Raw genomic sequence first — 23,935 nt, 5'->3', positions numbered from 1 at the left:
GGGGGAATGTTATTAAATGCCCCACAGCTAATGTGATCAGCTCCTTATTTAGTCACCAGCTGTTTCTCTGAATTGAGAGAGAGAGGTGGAGGAAAGTTCCATTTTAAGCTTTGCAACGATGATTTAAAGTTTCACTGTTTTACAGCTGCTCTTTTGTAGATCTAGAGCTACAAAAGTTTTGTTTCTTTTCAGAGTGTTCTTCCCTATGAATGTAATGATGGCTGTTTCCACAAATGTCAGGAAGTAGGAAGTACCTCATTTGCTCCATATCGTGGCCCCATAATTGCAGACTTCAGTGTATAGGCAGTCCCATCTCAAGATGGGGGGCCATCACTGCCCTTGCTTAGCCATCTGCCTCTGCCTCCTGCTCAGGAAGCTCAGGTTTAGAGGAACTCAGAGGGATCTGGTTACAAGCGGGGCTTGTGGCTCAGAGATACATCAGGCCCTGAGGAGCTTCCAGCTACCCTGCTTATAAAAGTTGAAGAGCTGGATCTATTCATTTCCCTCCTTAAGATGTTTGTGTTTTTTTCCTGCTCTGGACTAGTCTCATAGGAATGAATTAGAGAATTGCCTCTTTTCTGGGATATACAACCAACTTTTAATGAGAAATAAGATTACAAATGAACACTAAGAATGGTTTTCAAGACCCCCTAAAATCTGCCACAACCTTGAAGAAGTATCAAAAGTTGATTTTGATTCCAAGCAGTAGGCAGGAGGATGACGTGTTGGATGTACAAGGCAGAGAATTTGTTTGCTGTCAATTTGAAAAACAAGTTGCACTATTATGTGGCTTTTCCTATTTATATAGTTTATAGAATGCTATAAACTATAGCAGTGAGCTCACTTGCGTCGAAAGAGGGATCCATGTGAACTTTTAACTTGAAAGTTGATTCATACAAAACAGATTTTGTAAGAAATATTAGTACGTTAATGATCAGATGTTGAGATTTAACAACATCTAGGTGATGGAAATGTTTAGGATTCTACCTTTAGGAATCCTGAATGTTAGAACATTTAGCTGATAAAATATTGTAGGAAAAGAAAATTATCTGATGAATTTCTGCACATCTTGCTTATATGATTGGGTGACCATGAAGGAGTAGGGGAGTCACACACAGGATTATCATACTACATATCCATTGCTTACAGGTGGGCTGTCTGTTCCTCTCATGTGCACTTGGGGCCCCAGACTGGTAGAGCTCCCACCTGATCTAGAGATCACCCATCACTGTGGTGGCAGTGGTTGTGGGAGGTGTCCCTCACATCTGACCTCAGCTTCATATTCTGTCTCTGTTCAACCCAGTCAATTCCTGATCATATTTGAGACCTCAAATCTTGTAGGGTCTCCAGCCCTCTGTGAGAGGAAACTTGTTTTTCTTAACTGAGAACCTTTTAGAGATGTCAGCGAGGCAGAGGGAGAGTGGAATCACTCCTAGCTTCTGCTTTTCTCCTTTCCTGTTAGGAATCATGGCTAACCAAGCAGAAGGGGAAATGTCTGAAGCAGTCGCCTTGGCTCTCCACCAGGGTATTTTGGGGCCTCCAGCTAAGGACACCTCTTTAGAGCAGCAAGTGGGGTAGAACTGAAATCCCAGCAGCCCCTCCAGGGGCTGGAGCCAGTAGGGTTAATTGTACAAGCTCGTCAGAGGCCTTTGGAATCTGAAGGAACCTGTAGGTTGCCGGACCTGAGCTCAGGCTCTCACTTTACAGAGGCTCTCGTAGACCCGGAAAAACTTAGGGTAGTCACTCCAGACGACATACCAGAATCTGTTGGTGATGGTCCTGTTGACTTTTCTCATGGAAAGGGATAACAGGTGTCTAAGGTCTAATGAATGATAGGAGCTTCTGCTCTGAGAGCACCCACTCCTGACAGGGCGTCTTGCTAGGTGTTTCTGTGGTCCCATTTATTCTTACAGCCACCTGTAAGCTTGCTCTCAGTGCTGTGTAGCTAGTAGGTTGGAACAGAGCTCTCATTCCTCATCCCATAATCTTTTACTCCAGCACACTGCATTTTCCGTAAAGTATTAATGTGAAAAGATGTTCTAAATAGCATCTAATCTCATACCTCAAACATTCAGCCTAAGAACTGGAAAAGTGGGGAGTGCTGTCATTTTGGAGAAAGGATCAAATGTAATTACAAATAAAGATGTTTTCTTAAACTCTTATTTTGAAATAATTTGAGACTTACAGAAAAGTTGCAAAAATAGTACAAAGAATTCCTGTATACCCTTCATGCAGATTCTTCACGTGTTATCATTTTACCACATTTGCTTTTTTTCCTTCTGAATAATTTGAGAGTATAGTCGCAGACCGGTGCCTAAATACTTCACTGTGTATTTCCTAGCACACAAGGACATTCTGTTACGTGACCACAATACATTAACCAAAATCAAGAAATTAACACTGATCCAAGTACATTTATTTATCTAATCTACAGACCATATTCAATTTTGGCCAATTGTCCTGTCAATATCTTTCGTAGCAAAAGGAAATGGTTTTTTGGTCTAGGAAAAATCCAGGACGACTTGTGGCATTCAGTTGTCGTTTCTCTTTAGTCTCCTTTAATGTGTAATGGTTCCTCAGCCCATGACCTTGACACTTTTGAAGAGTTCAGACCATGTGTTTTTATAATTTCCCTGATTTTGGGTTTGTCTGGTGTTTCCTTATGACTAGATTCTGGTTTTGCATTTTGGGGTCAGGAATCCCACAGAAGTGATGCTGATTCTTCTCGGTGCATCCTCTCAGGAGGCACCTGGTGTTGGGGTGCCTCGTTCCTGGGGAAGTGAATTTCCACCGCTTGGTTCAGGTAGGGTCTGCCAGGTTTTTCCACTGTGAAGTTACTATTTTCTCCTGTATAATTACTAAGTATCTTGTGGGGAGATATTTTGGGACTATGTAAATACTTGTTTCTCATTCAAACTTTTAGCCATTAGTTTTAACATCTATTGATGATTCTTGCTTGAGATAACTATAAATGTGATGGTTGCCAAATGGTGATTTTCTAACTCCTTCATTCCTTCTGTGGTAAGTAAGAGCTTTCTCTTCTCCTCATTTACGAGTAAGTTTGCTCTGGCATCATGCTTTTTTGCCAAACACAGCAGTGTTACACGTAAGTTATCTGGGAGATATTTGTTTTTAAGTTCATGCTCTACAAAAATATTGCATATTAAAGTTTCAATAGAAAATGAAAGATAGGCTTGCTTCATATATGACAGTCCATTCTAGTCCTCATCTCGCAGTTCCAATGATGTTTCATCTCGCAGTTCCAATGATGTTTTATTTCCCCGTGTTCACCTGTATTTGCCGTTTTTATCTCCTGCACCCTCCTGGATTCTGTTTCCACCACAGATCTTTGCTTAGAGCCCACATGCCTTTGCTTTTTTTTTTTTAAGTGCTATAAAAATTAAGAGAAAAATATCAAAAGCTGTAACAATGGTTTCACTATCTGTAGCTTTAGGTGAATGTGATATCAGAATCTTCTTGTAGTTATCAGTTAAATAAATGTGAAAAAAGATTGTTAAGCCTTCAGGCAGAGTGAAGAGGTGACCCAGAAGGAAAATTCAGTTAAGCAACCGTTTTGGTTGCTTAGTGTTTCCCAGCTGAACCCTTACCTCCTGGGGCTCATCTCCCCCTTACTTCAGGTGCTGCCACAATGTGCACCTTCTGCCACTGTCCCTTCCCATTTTTCTGAATTCTTGCTGTAGAAGGAAACTGGTTGTCATTGATGGTGTTCTCCCTTATCTCTAGCTCTGATGAAGGAGTATGAAAAGAAAAAATAGCCCTTCTGACAAGTTTGAGCAGAAAATGAGTGTGTGATATGGTTTGGGACTGAGATGCATCTATTTCCCGATATTTTCCTTTCAGATGAAGTTAAGATTACATTGCAGCAGTTTGTTTCTTCATTAAGAAGGTATTTCTAGGGTTTTGTTTGGATTGCAGTTCAACATTTTAAACCTCTATTATTGTCCAGACCGTGGAAACTTGGCTTTTCAAGCTCAAATTCCAGAGAAGTGGAAGTTTTTATTGATTATATTTACTTCATTTTGAGGTTTCCTTCAGTTCCCAATCTTTGTGACTGCTAGCAAATTTTCCAGAGTCATAAAGAAGTCTTTCAAAGAAGAATTTGCATTTGTGAGGTCGGGTATCTCTGAATCCTCCTTGACCGCTGGATTTTCTTACTGCAGGAGGACCTCCAAATGCAGTCAAGCAGAGAACTTTTATGCACAGACGTCCCTGAAGAATGTCTGAGGAGCAAAGGTATTTGTTTTGCTCAAATCTTTGCCTTTTTCCACTTATTACACACACTGTTCTAGTTCACAGTTCACATTTTGCTTTGGGAATATAAAGGTTATGGGTCCCTGCCTTGCCAGGTGGACGTAACTGTAGAAATTCTTGATATTGCCCATGGATGGACTTGAAGACCCCTGATATTATCAAGCAGTGTGTTATTTTTGAAAATAATCTGCTTCCCACTTACTTTTTCCAGAATGAGTCCCTGTCGACAGTGTGTTGAACCATTTTTGCTGATGTGAAATCTTTTATTTGATCTTATGAAACTAAACTACCTGTTTAAAAACGTTAACGTGGACAGGGAAGGAATCCACTCAGTATAGTTCAGCACTGTGGCAAGTTATTCTGTTCTTGTTCTCCTGGGCAGGGTTGGAAGAAAGCATTCACTCCAGGTCACCTTGAGCGTTTTCAAAGCAGTTTCATGTCTGTTACCTCATTTTGCTCCTCAGAACAATGGTTGAATGTAGGCATCTGAGATATTACCTTTAGTGTGATTGATTGATCGCGGAGGAAGCTGAGGACCAAAAGAAAAAGAGTGGCTGAGCCAAGATTCTTCTCCCCTTGCCCCAGGTTAAAAATAATGTAAGATAACTTTAGAGAGGACTGTGTGAATATGTTATACAATTAAAGTAAATAATATAGAGTAATCAGAACCTCAAAAAAAAAAAGAATATACAGCAAATACATTTAATTATGTGAACATTTTGTTACCGTGATATAATGTCAGATTTGACTCTGCTTCTTGGCAGCCTGGGGAGGAAAGGAAGCACACATCGTCCTTATGAGAAAGGACACTTGTCCCAGTTTATCGCCCTGCTTTCTGCTGCTAGAGATTTTCTCTGTGGCTCAAAGGCTTGGCTGTCCAGTGTAGATTAAAGCTCTGAAGACAAGAAATGTCTCTTTGTACATAAGTCTCACCCGGCCCTTAGGGCCTTACTCAGGATGCAGTTTAGCTCCACTAGTGCTCCGCACAAGATCCTTTTAGTGGGGCTCCAGTATTGATGTATGGAGTCTTTCGTGTATTTTCACCCACATCTTGCAACAAAATTTACTGTCTGTGTGTGAACTACACTTTGATTTAATCGCTGAACTGGCCCTTTAAACAGGAAAATCAGAGTTATTTTCTACAAGGAAGTCTTCTCAGGTTTACCTAGTTACTCTCCACTTAAATTAGTAAAATTAATTATTTTATTTCCCTCCCCAAAGCCATGTTCAGTGGTCTCAGTTTGATGAGGGAGCTTGAAAACGGCAGCTCTTCCAGAGTTTTTAGCAGTAGTGACCTTGTAGTGCCTGACTGTGATACGTTCTTCCATTCAGTCCCCCAGGAACCTTCCGAGGTATCCCTCTGTTAAATGTGAGGAAACAAGCTCAGCTATCCAGAGTCCCATCCGAGCACAGCAAGGCAGGAAGGAAGGTTCTGTGAAGGCAAGTCTCTGTAGGAATTGAGCCCTGGGAGTATAAGCAGGACGTGCTGCCGCCACAGATGTGAGTTAAACAGATGCACATGCTTTACTGTAGTGTGGCCAGCATTTCAGCCTGTTTTGCCAAGGTCAAGGTCAAACATCTACTAACTTATCATTTACTACAGAATTGAGAATTAAATGATGTTTCTTGGAAATCTGGTTATGCTCTCTCTAGGGGCCCCAGCTGCCAAAATTTTCGCTGTGTCCAGATCATAGCTCTTAGTCCTGAGCGTGTTAGATTTAGCCTTTCCTGATGAAAATCTAATATATCGTTGCTACGTTTAAGTGTCTGCACCATTGAGCACTGTGCAAATTGCTTTACATAGTTTTATTTATGTTAAGCTTTAATCAAAGCTTATTGTTATTATTATTCTGAATGGGGGCACCTCGAAGGTCAGTGTTCTGTAATGATTTATAAATTTTCAGAGGTTTGGGGTATACATCATTATAATTTGACTTCTGTATACACAACGTTGTGTTCATCACCAAAAATCTAGTTTCCATTCATCACCGTACAAATGTCCTTACCTCTTTTTCCCTTCCCCTTGGTAACCACCACTCACTTCTCTGTATCTATGTATTTATTTGTTATTTTGGTTGTGTTTTTTTTTTAATTTTCCGTATATGAGTGAAATCATATGGTATTTATGTTTCTCTGTCTGGCTTATTTCACTTAGCGTAATACCATCTAGGTCTGTCCATGTTGTGGCAAATAGCAAGGTTTCATCTTTTTATGGCTGAGTAGTATTCCTGTGGGGGTGTGTGTGTGCACACTACATCTTTATCCATTCATCTGCTGATGGACACTTAGGTTGTTTCCATGTCTTAGCTATTGTAAATAATGCTGTAATGAACATAGGGGTGCATATATCCTTTCAAATTAATGTTTTTGTATTCCTTGGTTACATACTCACAAGTGGAATAGCTGGATCTTATGGTAGTTCTATTCTTAGTTTTTTGAGAAATCGCCATACTGTTTTCCATAGTGGCTGCACCAATTTACATTCTCACCAGCAATATATGAGGGTTCCCTTTTCTCCATATCCTCTCTAACACTTCTTATTTCTTGTCTTTTTAATAATAGCCATTCTGGCAGGTGTGAAGTGATAGCTCATTGTGGTTTTAATTTGCATTTTCCTTAATAATTAGTGATGTTGAACATCTTTTCATGTGCTTCTTGGCCATCTGCATATCTTCTTTGAAAACATGTGTCTTAGGATCCTCTGCCCTTTGGTTTTTAAGTTTTATTGAGGTCATAATAGTTTATAACATTGTGAAATTTCAGTTGCATATTATTATTTGTCAGTCACCATATATATGTGCCCCTTTACTCCTTATGTTCACCCCCCCAACCCCCTTCTCCACTGGTAATCACTAATCTGTTCTTTTTGTCCGTGTGTTTGTTTACCTTCCACATATGAGTGAAATCGTATGGTGTTTGTCTTTGTCTGGCTTACTTCACTTAACATAATACCCTCAAGGTCCATCATATTGTTGCAAGTGGGACAATTTTGTCCTTTTTATGGCTGAGTAGTATTCCATTGTATATATATACCACATCTTCTTTATCCATTCATCAGTTGATGGGCACTTGGATTGCATCCATGCCTTGGCTATTGTGAATACTGCTGCAATGAACATAGGGGTGCTTAAGTGTCTTTGAATTGTTGGTTTCAAGTTATTTGGATAAATACCCAGTAGTGGGATAGCTGGGTCATATTTCTATTTTTAACTTTTTGAGAAATCTCCATACTGTTTTCCATTAGCTACACCAGTTTGCATTCCCACCAGCAGTGTATGAGGGTTCCATTTTTTCCGCATCCTCTCCAACATTTGTTGTTTTTCATCTTCATAATTATAGCCATTCCAACAGGTGATATCTCATTATAGTTTTGATTTTCGTTTCCCTGATGACTAGTGATGTTGAACATCTTTTCATGTGTCTATTGGCTATGTGTATATCTTCTTTAGAAAAATGTCTGTTCATATCCTCTGCCCATTTTTTGAACAGGTTTGTTTTTTTGTTGTTGAGTTGTATGAGTTCTTTATATACTTTGGAAATTAACTCCTTATTCCATGTATGATTTGCAAATATCTTCTCCCCATTAGTAGGTTTTTTCATTTTGTTGATGGTTTCTTTTGCTGTGCTGAAGCTTTTTAGTTTGATGTAGTCCCGTTTGTTTATTTTTGCTTCTGTTTCCCTTGCCTGAGGAGACATTTTCAGAAAGATACTGTCATATATGGCCTTTATTATGTTGAGGTTTATTATTATATGGCCTATATTATATCATATATGGCCTTTATAATAGATTTGTATATCTACTTCCTTCCCCTATAGCTGAATAGGGAAGTCCTCAGCTATTATTTCTTTAAAAAACTGCTCTCTTCTCCTTCTGAGATACCCATTATCCTTATGTTGCCTTTTCTAATGGAGTAATAATTCTCGTAGAATTTCTACATTTTTAAAAAATCTTAGTTCTCCTCTTCTACCTGCATCATGTCTAGATTTCTATCTTCAAGCTCACTAATTCTCTCTTCCATATGATCTGCTCTATTTCCAGTGCTTTCTAATGGATTCTTCATCTCATTTATTGAGTTCTTCAGCTCTAGAATTAGTTTGGTTTTGGGTTTTTCGGTTTTTTTAGAATTTCAGTCTCTTTGGTAAAGTATTCCCTCTGTTCATTAATTTTGTTCTGGAGCTCATTGAACTGCTTCTCTGAGTTTTCTTGTAGTTCATTATGTTTCTTTATGACAGCTATTTTGAATTCTTTATCAGTTAGATGACAGTCTTCCATGACTTTATGTTTGGTTTCTGGAGAATTGTTATTTTGGTTTTGTGATGCCATGTTACTGTGGCTTTTTGTGAAGCTCGATGAGTTATTTCTTTGCCAATGTGTTTGTCATAGCACACTTTTCTTTTTTAAGTATAGCTTTGTTTTGATTCTAACTATTCAATGAGTTGAAGATTAGAGGCCTTTCTTTTGTGTTTCAGTAGGTTGTGCTATAGCACCAGTTTTTGGTTTTTCTTACCTGAGCTGTCTCTGGTTATATTTGAGGATCTATATGTTTCACCCTCTACCACCTCTATTAAGGGTGTTGCTGGTACTCGTGTCATCACCACCTGCACCTCTGGGGTCACAGTACCTGGCTGTTGCTGGTGTCGCTGTGGTTGCTGATTTTGCTACCAGGGATACAGGGATGGCTGACGCCTCCACCACATCTGAGAGGCTGACGCCTCCACCACATCTGAGATTACCTGGATTGGAAGCACTGCCACTATGGCAGGGGGAGGGGGAGAGTAGGGAGGGAGCTAGGTTCTCAGGGCACCGCCTCTTCTATTGCCTGTTTCCTTGTGGTCACAGGCACTGCTGCAGTTGGAAGACCCAAGTTGTGGGTGCACCTTTACTTCTGCTACCAGCTCTCAGCCATGGTGGGTGGCCCAGGGTTGCAGGGCTGCGCATCCACTGCTGTTCTGTTGCCTGTGGCCACAGGCACCACAGCAACCATGAGGCTGGAGCTGCGTATGTGCCTCCACTCCTGCCTACCAGGTTCTGTGGGGCTGAGGGCATCTGGCTCAGCAGCTGCAGCTGGCGGGGCCAGGGTCCTGGGCACTGCCTCCACTGTTTTCCTGATTTGTCTCCTCTATGTACTCGAATCCACCCACCTTTGTAGGTACCACTGTGCAGATCTCTCCAGCATCCTGGTGGGCAATGTAGCCTTTAATGAGTTATGGGTGTTTTACTCCCTGTAGACTGAAAGGGAGAGACAGGGATCATTTCATGCCACCATGATGATGACGTCTCTCCTCTGCTCTTCTGAGTTTTGGGTTTTTTTTGTTTTTGTTTTCGTTTTAAAGATTTTATTTTTTTCCTTTTTCTTCCCAAAGTTGTATATTCTTCATGTGGGTCCTTCTAGTTGTGGCATGTGGGATGCTGCCTCAGCGTGGTTTGATGAGCAGTGCCATGTCCGTGCCCAGGATTCGAACCAAGAAAACACTGGGCCACCTGCAGCGGAGCACGTGAACTTAACCACTCGGCCACGGGGCCAGCCCCTCTTCTGAGTTTTAATTTGGCTATTTCGCCATAATTTTCTGTTTAATATTTTATAAAACTGATATTATCAAGTTTTTGGTTTTGTGTTGGGTTTTTTCCCAGAGAATTCTACATAACTGGGCTTGTTTGGGAAGGTTCTGTGTAAGAAAGATGGAGTGGGCACCAGAAAAAATACCGATATTAATTCCCACGAATTACTGTGGGACTTCATTCCCACGGCAACAATCGCTATTAGGGCTTATTTGGGAATTCTCTAAAATAGGAGGATCACCAGAAATTGGAAAAACATTGAGGAAATACAGTTTTATGCAAAAGTGAAAGCAGTCAAGGAGGGAAAAGCTACCTTATATAATTTTTGGAACCAGAGAGTTTATTTAGAATAATTAAAGTTGAAACAATCTTTAAAAGCCTCTTTCTGTTATGTGAATAAATTAAGCATTAAAAGTAAATGGAATGGGCCGGCCCGGTGGTGCAGCGGTTAAGTTCGCACGTTCCGCTTTGGCGACCCGGGGTTCGGATCCCGAGTGCAGACATGGCACTGCTTGGCAAGCCATGCTGTGGTAGGCGTCCCACATATAAAGTAGAGGAAGATGGGCATGGATGTTAGCTCAGGGTCAGTCTTCCTCAAAAAAAAAAGTAAATTTATTTATCAATAAAGCCCTTATGCCGTATATACATCTAGATTCTTGGAGCTTATTGATTTGTTTTTATAATTTGGAATGACTATTTCCTGTTTTCTAGTCCCTATTTATGTTATTATCCTCCTATAATTTACATTTTTGGGGGTGAAAGGTTAAAAAATCAACCAGTACCATACCTGTTTAATAGGCAACATAGAAGAAGTCTAGATATTGGGGGAACTGAATTTTTTCTTTTCTTTTCTGTATATACTTTACATACAATAAAAGGTACCCTTTTGTTGTGTGTGTACAGTTCTGTGAATTTTGACAAACACGTAACAGTTGTGTAACTACCACCACATTCTAGATAGAGAGCAATTCCATCACCCCAGCAATTTCTTGAAGATTCCTTTTATAATCAGTCCTTCTTTGCCCTTAGCAACCACTCATTTTCTGTCCCTATAGTTTTGCCTTTTCCAAAATGTCATATAAAATGTAGTCAAACAGGAGAAGCCTGTGAGTCTGACTTCTTTCTTTTAGCATAGTACATTTAAGATTCATTCACGTTGCTGTGAATTATCAGAAGTTTGTTGCTTCTTATTGCTGAAGTGTATCCTCTTGTCTAATTGTATCACAATTTGTTTATTTCCCATTTGAGGGAAATTTGAGTTGTTTCCAGTTTGAACAATTATGAATAAAGCTGCTATAAAAACTTGTCTGTGAGTTTTTGTGTGAACGTGAGTTGTCATTTCACCTGGGCAAATACTTCTGGGTCATTTGGGAAGTATATGTTTAATTTTATAAGAAATTACCAAGCTGTATTCCAGAGTCGTTGTACCATTTTGTATTTCTACCAGTAGTATATAAGGGTTCCAATTGAGGAGTTGAAGCCTTTTTCATTATTTGTTCATTCATTTGTAGTTTGGAGAGCCAGGTATTCAAGTGGTTGGTGGGAAGCTTAGAGGTGCCGAAAGCTTGTAGGGGTATCTGCAGCTGTCTTCCTACCTCTAGGCAGCCTTGTGAGCCTCTGCAGGAAAGCTTCCTTTTGTAAGACCTTACAATATTGCTAACCTGTGACACATCTTTCTGAGGATGAGATACAGGCGGAACCAAAACTGATGTCATAGTTAGTTTCCACAGTCTAGACGTTTAGTTTTTTGATCCAGGAAAAGGTTTTGATCGAAATGTTTTTGACTTCTTGTCAACCTCCTGCATGTCTATCCCAAATTATGATTATATGGAGATAATACCAAAAACAGTCTAATTTTTCTGATGTTGCTTATATTATAATTGGAGTGTAAGCACTTTTTAAAAAACAATTTTATTGAAATATAATTTACACACCATAAAAGTTCACCTATTTAAATTATACAATTCAGTGGGTTTTTTTGTATACTTACAGAGTTGTGCAGCTGTCACCATGATTTAGTTTTTATCACTCCTGAAAGAAACCTTGTACCCATTAGCAGTCATTCCCTATTTCCCATTCCTGTTACCTCCAGCCTCTTCCAACCACTTGTCTACTTTTGTCTCTATAGGTTTGCCTGTTGTGGACATTTTATGTAAGTTAGACCTTACAATATGTAGTGTTTTGTGACTGACTTCTTTCACTTGGCATAAAGATTTTAAGGTTCATCCATGGTGTAGCGTGTATAAGTACTTCATTCCTTTTCATGGCTGAATACTATTCTGTTTTATCCATTTACTGGTTGATGGACATTTGAGTTGTTTCCACTTTTTGGCCATTATGAATAATGCTGTTGTCAGCATTTGTATACAGGTTTTGTGTGGACATAGGTTTTAATTTCCTGGAGTAGTTACATAAGGGTGGAATTGCTGGGTTATATGATAACTCTATGTTTAGCATTTCAGGGAGTTACCAGACTTTTCCAAAGTAGCTACACCATTTCACAATCCCACCAACAATGTATGAAGCTTCCAGTTTCTCCATCTTCTGTCCAACACTTGTTATTTTCTGTTTTGTTTTGAATTATAGCCATTTTAATGGGTATAAAGTGATATTGTGGTTTTGATTGTCATTTCTCTAATGACTAATGATGTTGAGTGTCTTTTTATGTGCTTATTGACCATTTGTATATCTTGGGAAAATGTCTATTCCAATCCTTTGTCCTTTTTTTTTACTTTTTAAAAAATTAATAACTTTAGAACACTTTAAGATTTACAGAGAAATTGAGCACATAGTACAGAGACTTTCCACATCTTTCCCCACTCCGTGCACACAGTTTCCTCCATTAACATATTAGTGTGGTACATTTATTACAATTAATGAACCACTATTGATACATTATTATTAACTAAAGTCCATAGTTTATTCAGATTTTTAAAATTTTTGTGTAATAGCCTTTTCCTGTTCTAGAATGCTATCAGGATACCACATTGCATTTAGTCCTCATATCGCCTGAGGCTCCTCTTGGCTGTGACAGTTTCTCACACTTTTCTTGTTTTTGGTCATCTTGAGAGATTTTGAGGAGTACTGGTCAGGTATATTGTAGAATCCCTCTCCATTGGGGTTTGTTTAATATTTTTCTCATAAGACTGGGGTTATGGGTTTGGGGGAGAAAAGTCACACAGGTAAAGTGCCATTTTCATCACAGCATTTCACAGGCACATACTCTAAACATGAAGTAGTGTTTGTCAGGTTTCTCCACTGTGCAGTTACTCCCCTCACCTCCTTTCCATACCGTACTCTTTGGAAGGAAGACACCTTGCACAGCCTAACTTAAGGAATGGGTAGTTATGCTCGCTCTGCCTTTTTTTCTGTGAGTAAGATTGTTGTTGAGCTAACATCTGTGCCAATCTTCCTCTGTTTTCTGTGGGATGCTACCACAGCATGGCTTGATGAGGTGCTAGGTCTGTGCCCAGGATCCACACCTGTGAATCCCAGGCCAGTGAAGCAGAGCGCTTGAACTTAACCACTACACCACTGGGCCAGCCCCATCCCACTGCCTATTTTTAAATAAGTTTTTTTGTCTTTTTATTGTTGAGTTGTGAGAATTCTTTTTATATTCTAAATACAAATCCCTTGTCAGATAGATGATTTGCAGATATTTACTCCTGGCCAGTGGGTTGTCTTTTCACTTCTTGGTGTCCTTTGAAGCACAAAAGTTTTTAGTTTTAATGGAGCCCAACTTATCAGTCTCCTTTTTTTATCCCTTGTGCTTTTTGGTATCTTAGCTGAGAAATCATTACCAAACCCAAGATCATGAAGATTTACTCTTGTCTTTTCGTCTATGATCCACTCCAAATTAATTCTTTTGTGTGATGTGAGCTAGGGTCCAGATTTATTCTTTTGCATGTGGATATCCCATTGTCTCATCACTATTTGTTGAAAAACTTTTCTTCTTGGTCTCACTTGTCAAACATCAGTTGACTGACTGTAAACGTTAGAGTTTATCTGGACTCTCGGTTCTGTTCCATTGATCTGTATGTCTATCCTATGCCAGGGCCACACTGTCTTGATTATTGGAGCTTTATTTTTGAAATCAGGAAATGTGAATCTACCACCTTCTTTCTTCTTTTTCAAGATCGTTATGTGTCCCTTGCATTTTCTTTCTTTCTTTTTTTTTTTTTTTGAGGAAGATTAGCCCTCAGCTAACTGCTGCCAATCCTCCTCTCTTTACTGAGGAAGACTGGCCCTGAGCTAACATCCATGCCCATCTTCCTCTACTTTATATATGGGACGCCTACCACAGCATGGCATGCCAAGCAGTGCCATGTCCGCACTCGGGGTCCGAACCAGCAAACCGCAGGCCACCAAAGTGGAACATGCAAACTTAACCACTGCACCACTGGGCCGGCCCCTGTCCCTTGCATTTTCATTTGAGTTTTAGGATTAGTTTTTCAATTTCTGCAAACATAAGCACCTTTTAAATATTTGGGGTTTTTTAAGTGAGGAAGATTGGCCCTGAGCTAACGTCTGTTGCCAATCTTCCTCCTTTTTTTTTTTTCCTCCTCCCCAAAGCCCCAGTACATAGTTGTATATCCTAGTTGTAGGTCATTCTAGTTCTTCTATGCGGGATGCCACCACAGCATGGCATGATGGACGGTATGTAGGTCTGCGCCCAGGATCTGAACCAGCAAACCCCAGGCTGCCAAAGCAGAGTACACAAACTTAACCACTTGGCCATGGGGCCAGCCCCCAAATGGTTTTTAACAAGACTACAAATCCAGGATCTTCAGCTGAGGTTGTGAAATTCTTGTACTTCTAAAATGGTCCCATACCTCACAGAATACATTTTTCACCCCCCAATATACCTAATACTTTATTTTAATATACCACGTTTTCTTTATCCACTCCTCCATCAATGGATACTTAGGTTGTTTCTGTGTCTTGCCCACCATAAATAATGCTGCAGTGATCATGAGGTGCAGATATCTTCTCAGGATAGTGATTTTGTTTCCTTCGCGTATATACCCAGAAGTGGAATTGCTGGATCAAGTATACCTCATACTTTTAACAACTTCCCTAATCTTCTAATTCTTCATTCAGCCAACCTGTTATGTACCTGCAGTGTGCCAAGGTCACTGTCAGGTACTGGGTCTACAACAATCATTAAGATCCACTTTCTGCCCTCAAATAGCTCCAGTCTCATGGAGGTGATATATTAAACAAATAATTGAGAAATAGTGTTACAGAGGTTTTGATAGAGATACTGTACAAGGTAGTGGGGGCTCAAAGGAGTGGCTAGCACTAACCAAGCATGGACTCTGGCATTTCTAACAGCTTTACCTATATTAACTTATCTAATCTTTACAAGTAGGTAGGTACCATCTTTCTTACCATATTATAGATGAAGACCAGGCCAGTGTTCCACAGCCTTGTGAAAACTTTCTTGTAAACATGAAATTGCCTCAAACTCTTTAAGGTTCTGTTTATTTCAAAATAAATATGGTTAAAAACAAGTCAAAAGAGTGGACAGAGTATCATTTTGCTTTCAAGCTGTACACAGCTCCTCTTCCCCACCAAACCTTCTGCTACACTGCCTGGGAAATGGTTGCTCCCTTGTCTCTTCCCTAAGAATGTTGACTAAGTGGAGAACAAGCATTTTTTCAGCAAGTAGAGGCTCTGAAGAAAGTCCTGCCTTCAGTGCTTTGCACAGTAAATAGTTTGAGGAGGGATGAAGAGTTTTAGAATTTTTCCTGAGCGGATATAATGAGGGATACAGGTAGGATGGTGCTGGCACACAGAGAGAGGGCCCAGAATATAACTGCATGGTTTAATGAATGCTACAGCGTCCAGTGGAGAGAGAGAGTAAAACCACTGGAGTATTTGTATCTATGCAAACTTAAGGAATCCAGTATACATTTATCCATCTAATATTTGCTGATTCCAAATATTTTAAAATGCTGTGTCCTAGCCTAGTTATTAAGTTTATCATTTTAACTATTCTCAGGTCCAGTAAAATAAAAATCAAAGAAAGCAGAACAAAGGAAAGGCACCTTTCTTTTATATGGCAGGCACTGTACCAGGTGGTGTTTTACATGTATTATTTAATTTAATCCTCAGATAGCACTGAGGTACGTGTGCTTCCTCTCTTTTTCACAGAGGAAGAAGCTGAGCCTCAGAGAGGTAAGTAATATCACAAAGCCCAGCTGGCCAGCCTTCAGGTTCGCTGCTCTTTAAATAATCGCTGCTCTCAGTATCTATTGAGAAATGGATAGGGAAGCCCTAAGAACACACTATTAATAGCATTTGTTGATTTAACCTAATTGTATTCATGTATTAATTCTGCAAATATTTGAGTGCTGTTATGTCCCAGGTGTTAGGCTGGAAGAGGAGAGACCAAAACAAACCCGATCCTTACCCTGGTGAAGTTTATATTCTAGTGGGAATTAGATCTTTACATTGATTTGCATTTTGCTTTATCTGTTTATTGCAGGTTTCCTGTTACATACATATATATACACATACACATGTGAATGTATAGCTTTGAGTTTGTTTTCTAAAAAGGGAGGAGGGATGAAAAATTTTGTAGATTAACAAGTTTGAGAACTTCTTTATACTGCATCTTACACATATAGTAGGATTTCAGAGAAACTCTTCACAGTAAAACTCCTTTATGAATTGCATTTATATTCTGCTTAGAAAGGTTTTTGTTTGTTTTTTAATGTTTCATAGTGGAAATTTTCAGATTTATTCAAAAGTGGAAAGGAGAATATACTAAACCCCCATGTACTTAGCTTCAGTAATTACCAACTCATGACCAATGTTGTAGAGATGCAGTTATGGCAAGTAATTGGGTTCAGGACTAATATTCAACTTACAGATTAATCTCTTTTACATAAGGTTTTATGCATAACTGTTCTTTATCAAAGAGAAATTTTATCTATGACTTATTTAGTATTTATTCAAGTAATAAGAAGTGGGTTATCTAATAATATAAACTGTTGTGAGTCTAATTTATTTGTGTTTTACAATGGAAGCTTCTTCTGAATTAAGCATATATCTCCGTGTTGTAGTCAGCTGTCCAGCTACGTAAGTACGTTTAGGTAACTAACACTTAGAGGAAAGCATTTGTTCACAATTACCTGTTTCTGCCACATATACTTTTGGCCCTGTGTCATATTTTGCAGAGAAGAACAAAACCAAAAATACTGTGCACTAACTTTGCAATTCTCTTTTTGAGTTGGATCATCTTTGTTATTGCCATTGGTTGCATGATTAAATTCATACAAGTAGAGCAAATGATTTTTTTTATGATTGCATACTGATTTAGATTTATTTCTCTTATGCAGAAGGAAGTGTACAGATTACAGAACAAACTCTGCTAAAATCTACTGAAGAGGTACAAGGTATGAAGGTCAATGGGACTAAGATGGATAATAATGAAGGACACAAGAATGGCAATGTGAGTAAAGGTCTCTCAGCTGGGTGCAGCAAATACCCAGAAGTAGACAAAATCATGACCAGTGGTGAGGTTTCAGAAACCAGCACAATAGTGTCCCTAGAGCCTTTAACCTTTGTGGACCCTGGATTAACAGAAGCAACTCCTAAAGAAAAGGAATGTGAAGAATTGAAAACTTGTCCTTCTTGGTTGTCATTGTTACCAGGGAACAGTGCCATTTCCAAAGTGGACAATGGAAAGGAAGAGTTGTGCAAATTAAACCTTGTCTGTGAAGCAGATGACAATCACCAACAGATTCTTGGCCACCATAATGAAAAACACAGTTGTGCACATGGCAGTCCCAAAGCTACAAGAAATGTAGTTGTTGTAGAAAATTCTGAAGTTTCACATTTCACATCAAGTTTGTCTAGTCCAGAATCCAGAACAGCATCCTTAGAAAAATGTGGTTTTGAAGGTAATTGCTTGCTGAAGAGATCTGCTGAAAAGACAGATAATTCCTGTTTTGATGGGAATGATCAAAGCAAGAACTTGGCTTCCAGGAAAGAAAATGAAGAAGAACTTTTGAACCCCAGAAGTGAACCACAGGAACTCTTTTTTGTTAATGCCAGGCAACCAGAAGCAAATGCTAGTGATCATTGTTCTGGTGATGAAGAGACTGTTGACTCCCCGAAAGAGAATATCCATGATAACTTGTGCATTCAAGGTGGTATCCATACAGACAGTTCTAGTTCTTTAATGGCCAATTCTTTTAGTGAAGCCACAGAAGTAATGTTAAAAAAAAATGATTTGAAAATCACTTCAGAGATTCGGTGTAGCTTGACAAACTGTAAGGACCACAGAGTAACTTGTACAAATATGAGCCATCCAGGTGGACACTCTGAAGAGAGCAGTTTTTCCTCCTTGATGCAGATTGAAGAGCCAGAACAGACTACCACTATAGAGCCCAATATGTTAAGTAAAAAGTTTTACAGTAAAGACTCTAACTCCTTAGTCAGCACCCAGAGAAATCTGGAAGGCAACACCCAGTTAAATGAAGCATCGTATAATGTGTTTCTTATTGAAAGAAAATCCCCTGTGAGTTTAATGCCAGAGGACCAGATAAGTCCTGTAAATGAGGTATCAAGACCCAAGAAAAATATTGCTCAGCTACCACCATCGCTAGAGTTTGATTACAGACTTGGGTCAGAAAAAGCTGTACAGACCTCACAAGATGATATTCCACATTTAGATGAACAGAGCGTTGCCTGTGAGATAAATCAGTTTCCTTGTTCCGATGAACTGGTTGTAAACAAAATAGAAAATGAATGTGTTTTAAATCAAGTGTCCCTTAATTCTCGAGACCACACCAAGCTGCCAGCTGACAAAGATTTGCCTTTAGCAACAAGCAAGGATTCCCAACAGAGCCATCACCCTCCATTAGAGGTTGGAGTAGACGTCATTGCTGATACCCAAACCATTTCCAGGAAGACAAAAATGAAAGACATCTTTCCACCAGGTGACAAAACCTGTGGTGCCTCTTCCAACAATCCCACCTTAAACATCAAACCAGTAAGTCTAGAAGGAAAAAGTGAAATGGCTGATTCAGGAACAGAAGATCTACATTCCAGACTTTTCTCAAGTAAGAAAGAAGCAGCAGGCTTGCCTCAAGAGGTTTCTGTCATGGAATATCAAAGTGTTCAATCTCAGGATCTCTCTAGCTCTCATTGTATAAGAAAAAATGCACCAGAAAAGAGCATGGGTTCTGCTTGTACTGCTTTTGAGTCTAGCAAAACCATCCTGGAAGTTGAAAACTCTTTGATAACCAAGTATGAAAATGCATTTCAGGGCAGCAATCACCACTCCCAAGGAAGAGAAGTCTCCATGAAAAGTACCATCCATAAGGTGACTGATACATTCGAGGAAAGTGAACTTGATGGGAGAGAAACTAAAGGCAGCCTTCCAGAAGATGAGATTAGAAACAAAACAACAGCAGGCATGTTAAACAGTGAAGCTTCCAGTCACACCACTAGTTACATCCAACCCAGTGAGGAAGGGCTAGAAGGAAAGGAACAGAATATACCCAAAGAGACTGTGTTTTGTAAGTATAGCATCTCTGATTGTGCCACACAAGAACTAAACCAATCTGCAAACATTCCAAGTCCTGAAAAACTGTTGGACCAGTCTCCTAGTATTGTGTTCTCGAGTTTTAAAATCATGAACCAAACAATTGAAACTCTTGATCAGAAAGCAGATGAAGTCTTTGACTGCCAGAGTAATCTAGTCAGACCAGATGTAGGCAGAAGTGAAGATACCCTAGGTAGTGACCAGAGAGAGACCATCACAGAGCCTAACAGAGAGGTAAGTCACAACCAAAGGGATCTGCTAGTCAGTTCAGGCAGTAACAACTCATTGTCTGGAGGTAGTCCAGAGAAAGGCGATTTGAAAGGAGCCTTTGAAGGGATTTCTGGTTGTGAGGAGTCTACAGATGGTGTGGTAGATGTCATCTACACAGACTGTAGTAATAAACCTACAGAAGGCGTGCTGGACATAAGGGCATCTAGTACATTTGATGGTGCTGCAAGGCAAAATAGACTGGTATTACATGAAACCTCAAGGAGTACCCTGTCTCAGAGAGAACTGAAGGCTGCACTTACAGGAATGATTGACCAGGACTCAGATTTCCCAGATAGTACTTCCTCTATAGTGGAATCTCTTGAACTAAAAAAATCATGTGAAGAGAAAGTATGCAGATCATTAAAAGATTGTGAAATGGAAGTGTGTGTAGACTCTTGTGCCCATGAGATAGAATGTATTGCAGATCATGAACCAAATATAAAAATATTAGATAGAGTAAATGTGTCTTTAAATTATATTCATCATGAACAGCAAGTTAAAGAAGGATGTCTGAGAGAAACACAAGGAATGGTTGAAGGATCAAAACTGAAAATAAATTCTGAGTTTGACAAGGAAGATACCTTTGGAATTTCCTCAAAAGAGGTAATGTCTTTTAGATGCCAAGGTGAGAACTCTGTTCCGCCAGGGATCCTGAAATCCATTGAGCTAATGCCTTTGTGTCTGTCTTCTGAAGAAAATTCAGAAACTAATATTAATAGTGAAGAAACTGACCTGGAAAATCTTTTAAAACCAAAAGATGATGAGATGCCTTGTGGAAACGTAAAGGACTGCACAGTCCTGCCTGAGCTCAAGAGAGGAGCACCAAGGGATATGAGTAATCCTAGTGAAGGAAACAGTGTAGACATCAGTGTGAAAAATTTGCCTTTGACAATGGAAACAGAAACTACAGTGAAAGGTGAAGAAACTGAAGAACATCAAAGGGGACCACTGGGTCACTTAACTGTTGGGGAGGAATCTGAGGAGATGATTACCAGAGAATATAGCCACGGTGATAATATGAGTGAGATTTCTCAGACCCACTTTAAATCCCAGAGGATGCTTGGTGATGCCAACGAACAAAGCCAGAAGATTTTGGACCACATGTTGCAGAAGGAAGAGGAACATATACAGCAAAAAGAAGCACATGCAATATTGGAACAATGCACATCATCTAATATGTTGTCAGATGAGGTGCGAAGTAAGAACCAACCTAAGGATTGTAAAGATAAGTTCCCCATGATGAAAGAAATCACCCTAGCAAAGCTGGCCAAGGGCGACATTGCTGCACGGTTTCAGAAGTTGAAAGACCCACAGGAGGAAAGCTTGTGTCATCCATTAAAAAAGAACATTAAGTTGTGCACAGGTCCTTGCCTTCGTGGTGCCCCCTGGAAAGCACGAGACCCCTCCTCTGCTAGGTGTGATGAAATACACGGTGCCTTTGGGAACACTTCACATCAGAAAATAGTGCTTCCCTTAAAGAAGCAGCCCCATCGACCATGTAAGAAAGTTACCTGTCAGGAGCAAGTCAACATGGGGAGAAAAGTGAGTAAAATCAGAAGTTCTGTCTTTTTAAAGAGTTCCTCTGAAACCATCCCCACAAAAGCACACAGATTTCTCAGTTCACATACTGTATCTGCGCCCACAAAACTGGAACCCGAAACAGTACCTACTGGGAGCTTAATTAGCCAAATACCAAAGCAGAAGGCTATTCTGTGCCATCCTTTGAGGAGCCTGAATGTTAGGAAGCCTACCAAAGAATCAGCCTTATTCAACAAGCTGTCCATCCTTGCCTCCAAACTGGCCCCAGCCATGAAGACCCAGAAACTAAGATATCGGCCGTATTCCTCTGAACTTCTTCCAGTGACTAAAAGCTACAAGCGACTCAGATATAAAAGACTCCTGGATGGATTTTCGTATAATACAATACAGTTGAATCCATATTTGGCAGCTAGTGGATGGGATAAGTGGCCTAATAGTAAGCCTTTGACACTTTATTCTCTTGAAGCCATCAAAATGAATTTCATAGATTTGAGCGACAAGATGCCATCGCTGCTGTTTGGTTCTGAAATCTTCCCAGTATCCTTTCATGTGAAATCAGGCTCTGAGTGCATGGCCGAGTCCCCAAGGACTTTTCCTGAGCACTGTGCTCCAACGAGGCTTGCCTTAGGAGAGGCCCCACAGTGCCCATCTCAACCTCCCAAGTGGACCTTTTCTTTCTTCTTGTCCCACGGTTGCCCTGGGATGGCCACATTCAGGGAAGACACTGGCCTCCGTGGTCAGGCATGCGCCCAGGCTCCTTCACACCCTCCAGTTCCTCTCCAAGACTATGGAGGTACCGCCATAGTCCAGACCAGAGCAGGCTGCTCTGTCCTTGGCCTTCACACACTTCTAGCACTTTGTTCCCCTGGATGTTACCGGATCTGGACAAAAAAACGGAGCTTCTCCAGTCACATGCCTGCCATGCAGAGGCTCTTCATGACCCAGGTTACACAGGGCTTGAAAGGGTTAAGGTCTCCAGCCTCCATAGCGGACAAAGTCTTCTGTTCTCTACCCTACTCGGTGGGCCGAGTGCTGTCCATTTGGAGCCAGCATGGGCCTACTGCCTGCCCCTTCGAAATCTCTGCTCTTCATTCCACTCACAGCATGCGGCAGCCAACTCTGGGCACCATAAGCAGGTAAAATCGGTCCCCTATTCTTTGCAAATGTCCCATGTTTGCTTCCTGCCATTGGGGAGAGGAGAGGGGCACTACGGGAGATTCAGGGCTATTTGCAGTCTTTTGTGTCTGCACTTTCTGTTTATCTTGCAAATCTCTGCTGAGAAAATGCAACAGCAATTCTTAAGTGTAGACCTGTCTGATTTTCCATTTTCCTGCATCATCTACTCCTATATTTTGTGCCATTCTTTTTTCTGTCCATTTCATTCTATAAACAAACAAATCTTTTAAATCTTTTTTCTTCTTGCCCCCACCTTGCAAAGAACAAACACCGTTACAAATTAAAGGCCATAAATAGTGACAAATAATGGCTTGTAATTATATCTTAATGACAAAGTGCTATACAACCAACACCTAACTTGGTGTTTGGTATGTAAAGGATACAGAATAAGTAGTTTTTAAATATATTAATTATACAGGTATCACCAAATCTAGTTTACAAACCTCTGCATTTCTGTCTGGAGCAGAGAGGCTTCAAAGATTGGTATTTACATACTATAGGTGTAGAATTTTTATTTTTAAGTGAACTGGAAAAGAGTTCTTGTGGTGAAAATAATTTCACCAATATCATTTTACCTTCTAATTGAAAATAAGAGAAGAAAAGGATTTGAGAGTTATATCCCTAAAACACTGCTTTACACATAATAGATAAATCCTCGTTTGTAATCCTTTGGATAAACAGGAACTTAAATTTTTTTTTAATTTGCCCTTAACATTGCTGTACAGTCATGCATCACTTAACCATGGATATGTTCTGAGAAAGGTATCCTTAGGTGATTTGTCATCGTGCGAATCTCATACAGTGCACTTACACAAACACAGATGACATAGCCTACTACACACATAGGCTATACGGTACTAGTCTTATGGGACCACCATCATATATGCAGTGTGTCCGTCACTGACCGAAACGTCGTTATGCGGCGCATGACTATAGTTTAAAATTTCAACAACAAAAAAAGCCTTAAAATTCCAAATAGCCTGGGAGAGGCCTTATTCTTTGGATGTCGGGGCCGTCTCTTATGCAGGATAATTCTGTGTCGTTGAAAAGCTGCTGGTGCATATCGTGAACTTCCCCAAGCAGTTAAGCGGAAAACTAAATAAATAAAAGAGTTTTGGAAAAATACTCCAGAACCTGAATGTGGCTGATTGAAATTGAAAGATGAATTACTATTATAAGTACTTGTCTTACAGTTAGTAGAGAAATGTTCACTTTTTTATAAGGCAGCCATAAAAATACATTAGAATGAATCAAGTTGTTTTAAATGATAGTGTACTGCTTTTATTTTGTCTGGTTTGTTGGTATGCCTCTGCAATCTCATAACTGCTGTCTGCTCTGTGTCTGTGACACACAGCTTTAAATCGTGTTACTGACTGTGTTCATTTCTGAGGTTAGTGTCGTGTGTAGTTTACTCATTTCACCCTGTGAGGGTATGTGGCCCTTTGGCCCTTTTTCCTCCTACAGAACTCTTTCCCAACTGACTTTTCTGTTTCCTTGTATGGAATATTTTCTCTCTCCCTTACTACCTCCGTCTCGTGCTTTTTTTTTTTTAGTTAAAA

The 23,935-nt window shown here is 39.9% G+C and overlaps 1 protein-coding gene across 9 annotated transcripts in view; it reads left to right on the top strand.

Moving 5' to 3' along the window:
* Positions 1-23,935, top strand: part of PRR14L (proline rich 14 like) — a 63,054-nt gene that overhangs the window by 16,087 nt on the left and 23,032 nt on the right. For 6 of the 9 annotated variants that reach the window (XM_014834256.3, XM_044775534.2, XM_044775537.2 and 3 more), the window contains 2 exons: positions 4,182-4,254; positions 17,179-22,336. In XM_014834256.3, the coding sequence (XP_014689742.3) occupies positions 4,182-4,254; positions 17,179-22,336 (5,231 nt within the window). The remainder of the gene's footprint in view (positions 1-4,181; positions 4,255-17,178; positions 22,337-23,935) is intronic. The other 3 variants (XM_070516446.1, XM_070516444.1, XM_070516445.1) reach the window with 1 other exon arrangement.

The sequence above is a fragment of the Equus asinus genome, chromosome 8, assembly GCF_041296235.1.
Source record: "Equus asinus isolate D_3611 breed Donkey chromosome 8, EquAss-T2T_v2, whole genome shotgun sequence".
Lineage (NCBI taxonomy): Eukaryota > Metazoa > Chordata > Mammalia > Perissodactyla > Equidae > Equus > Equus asinus.
This window is presented reverse-complemented; position numbering and strand designations above follow the sequence as displayed.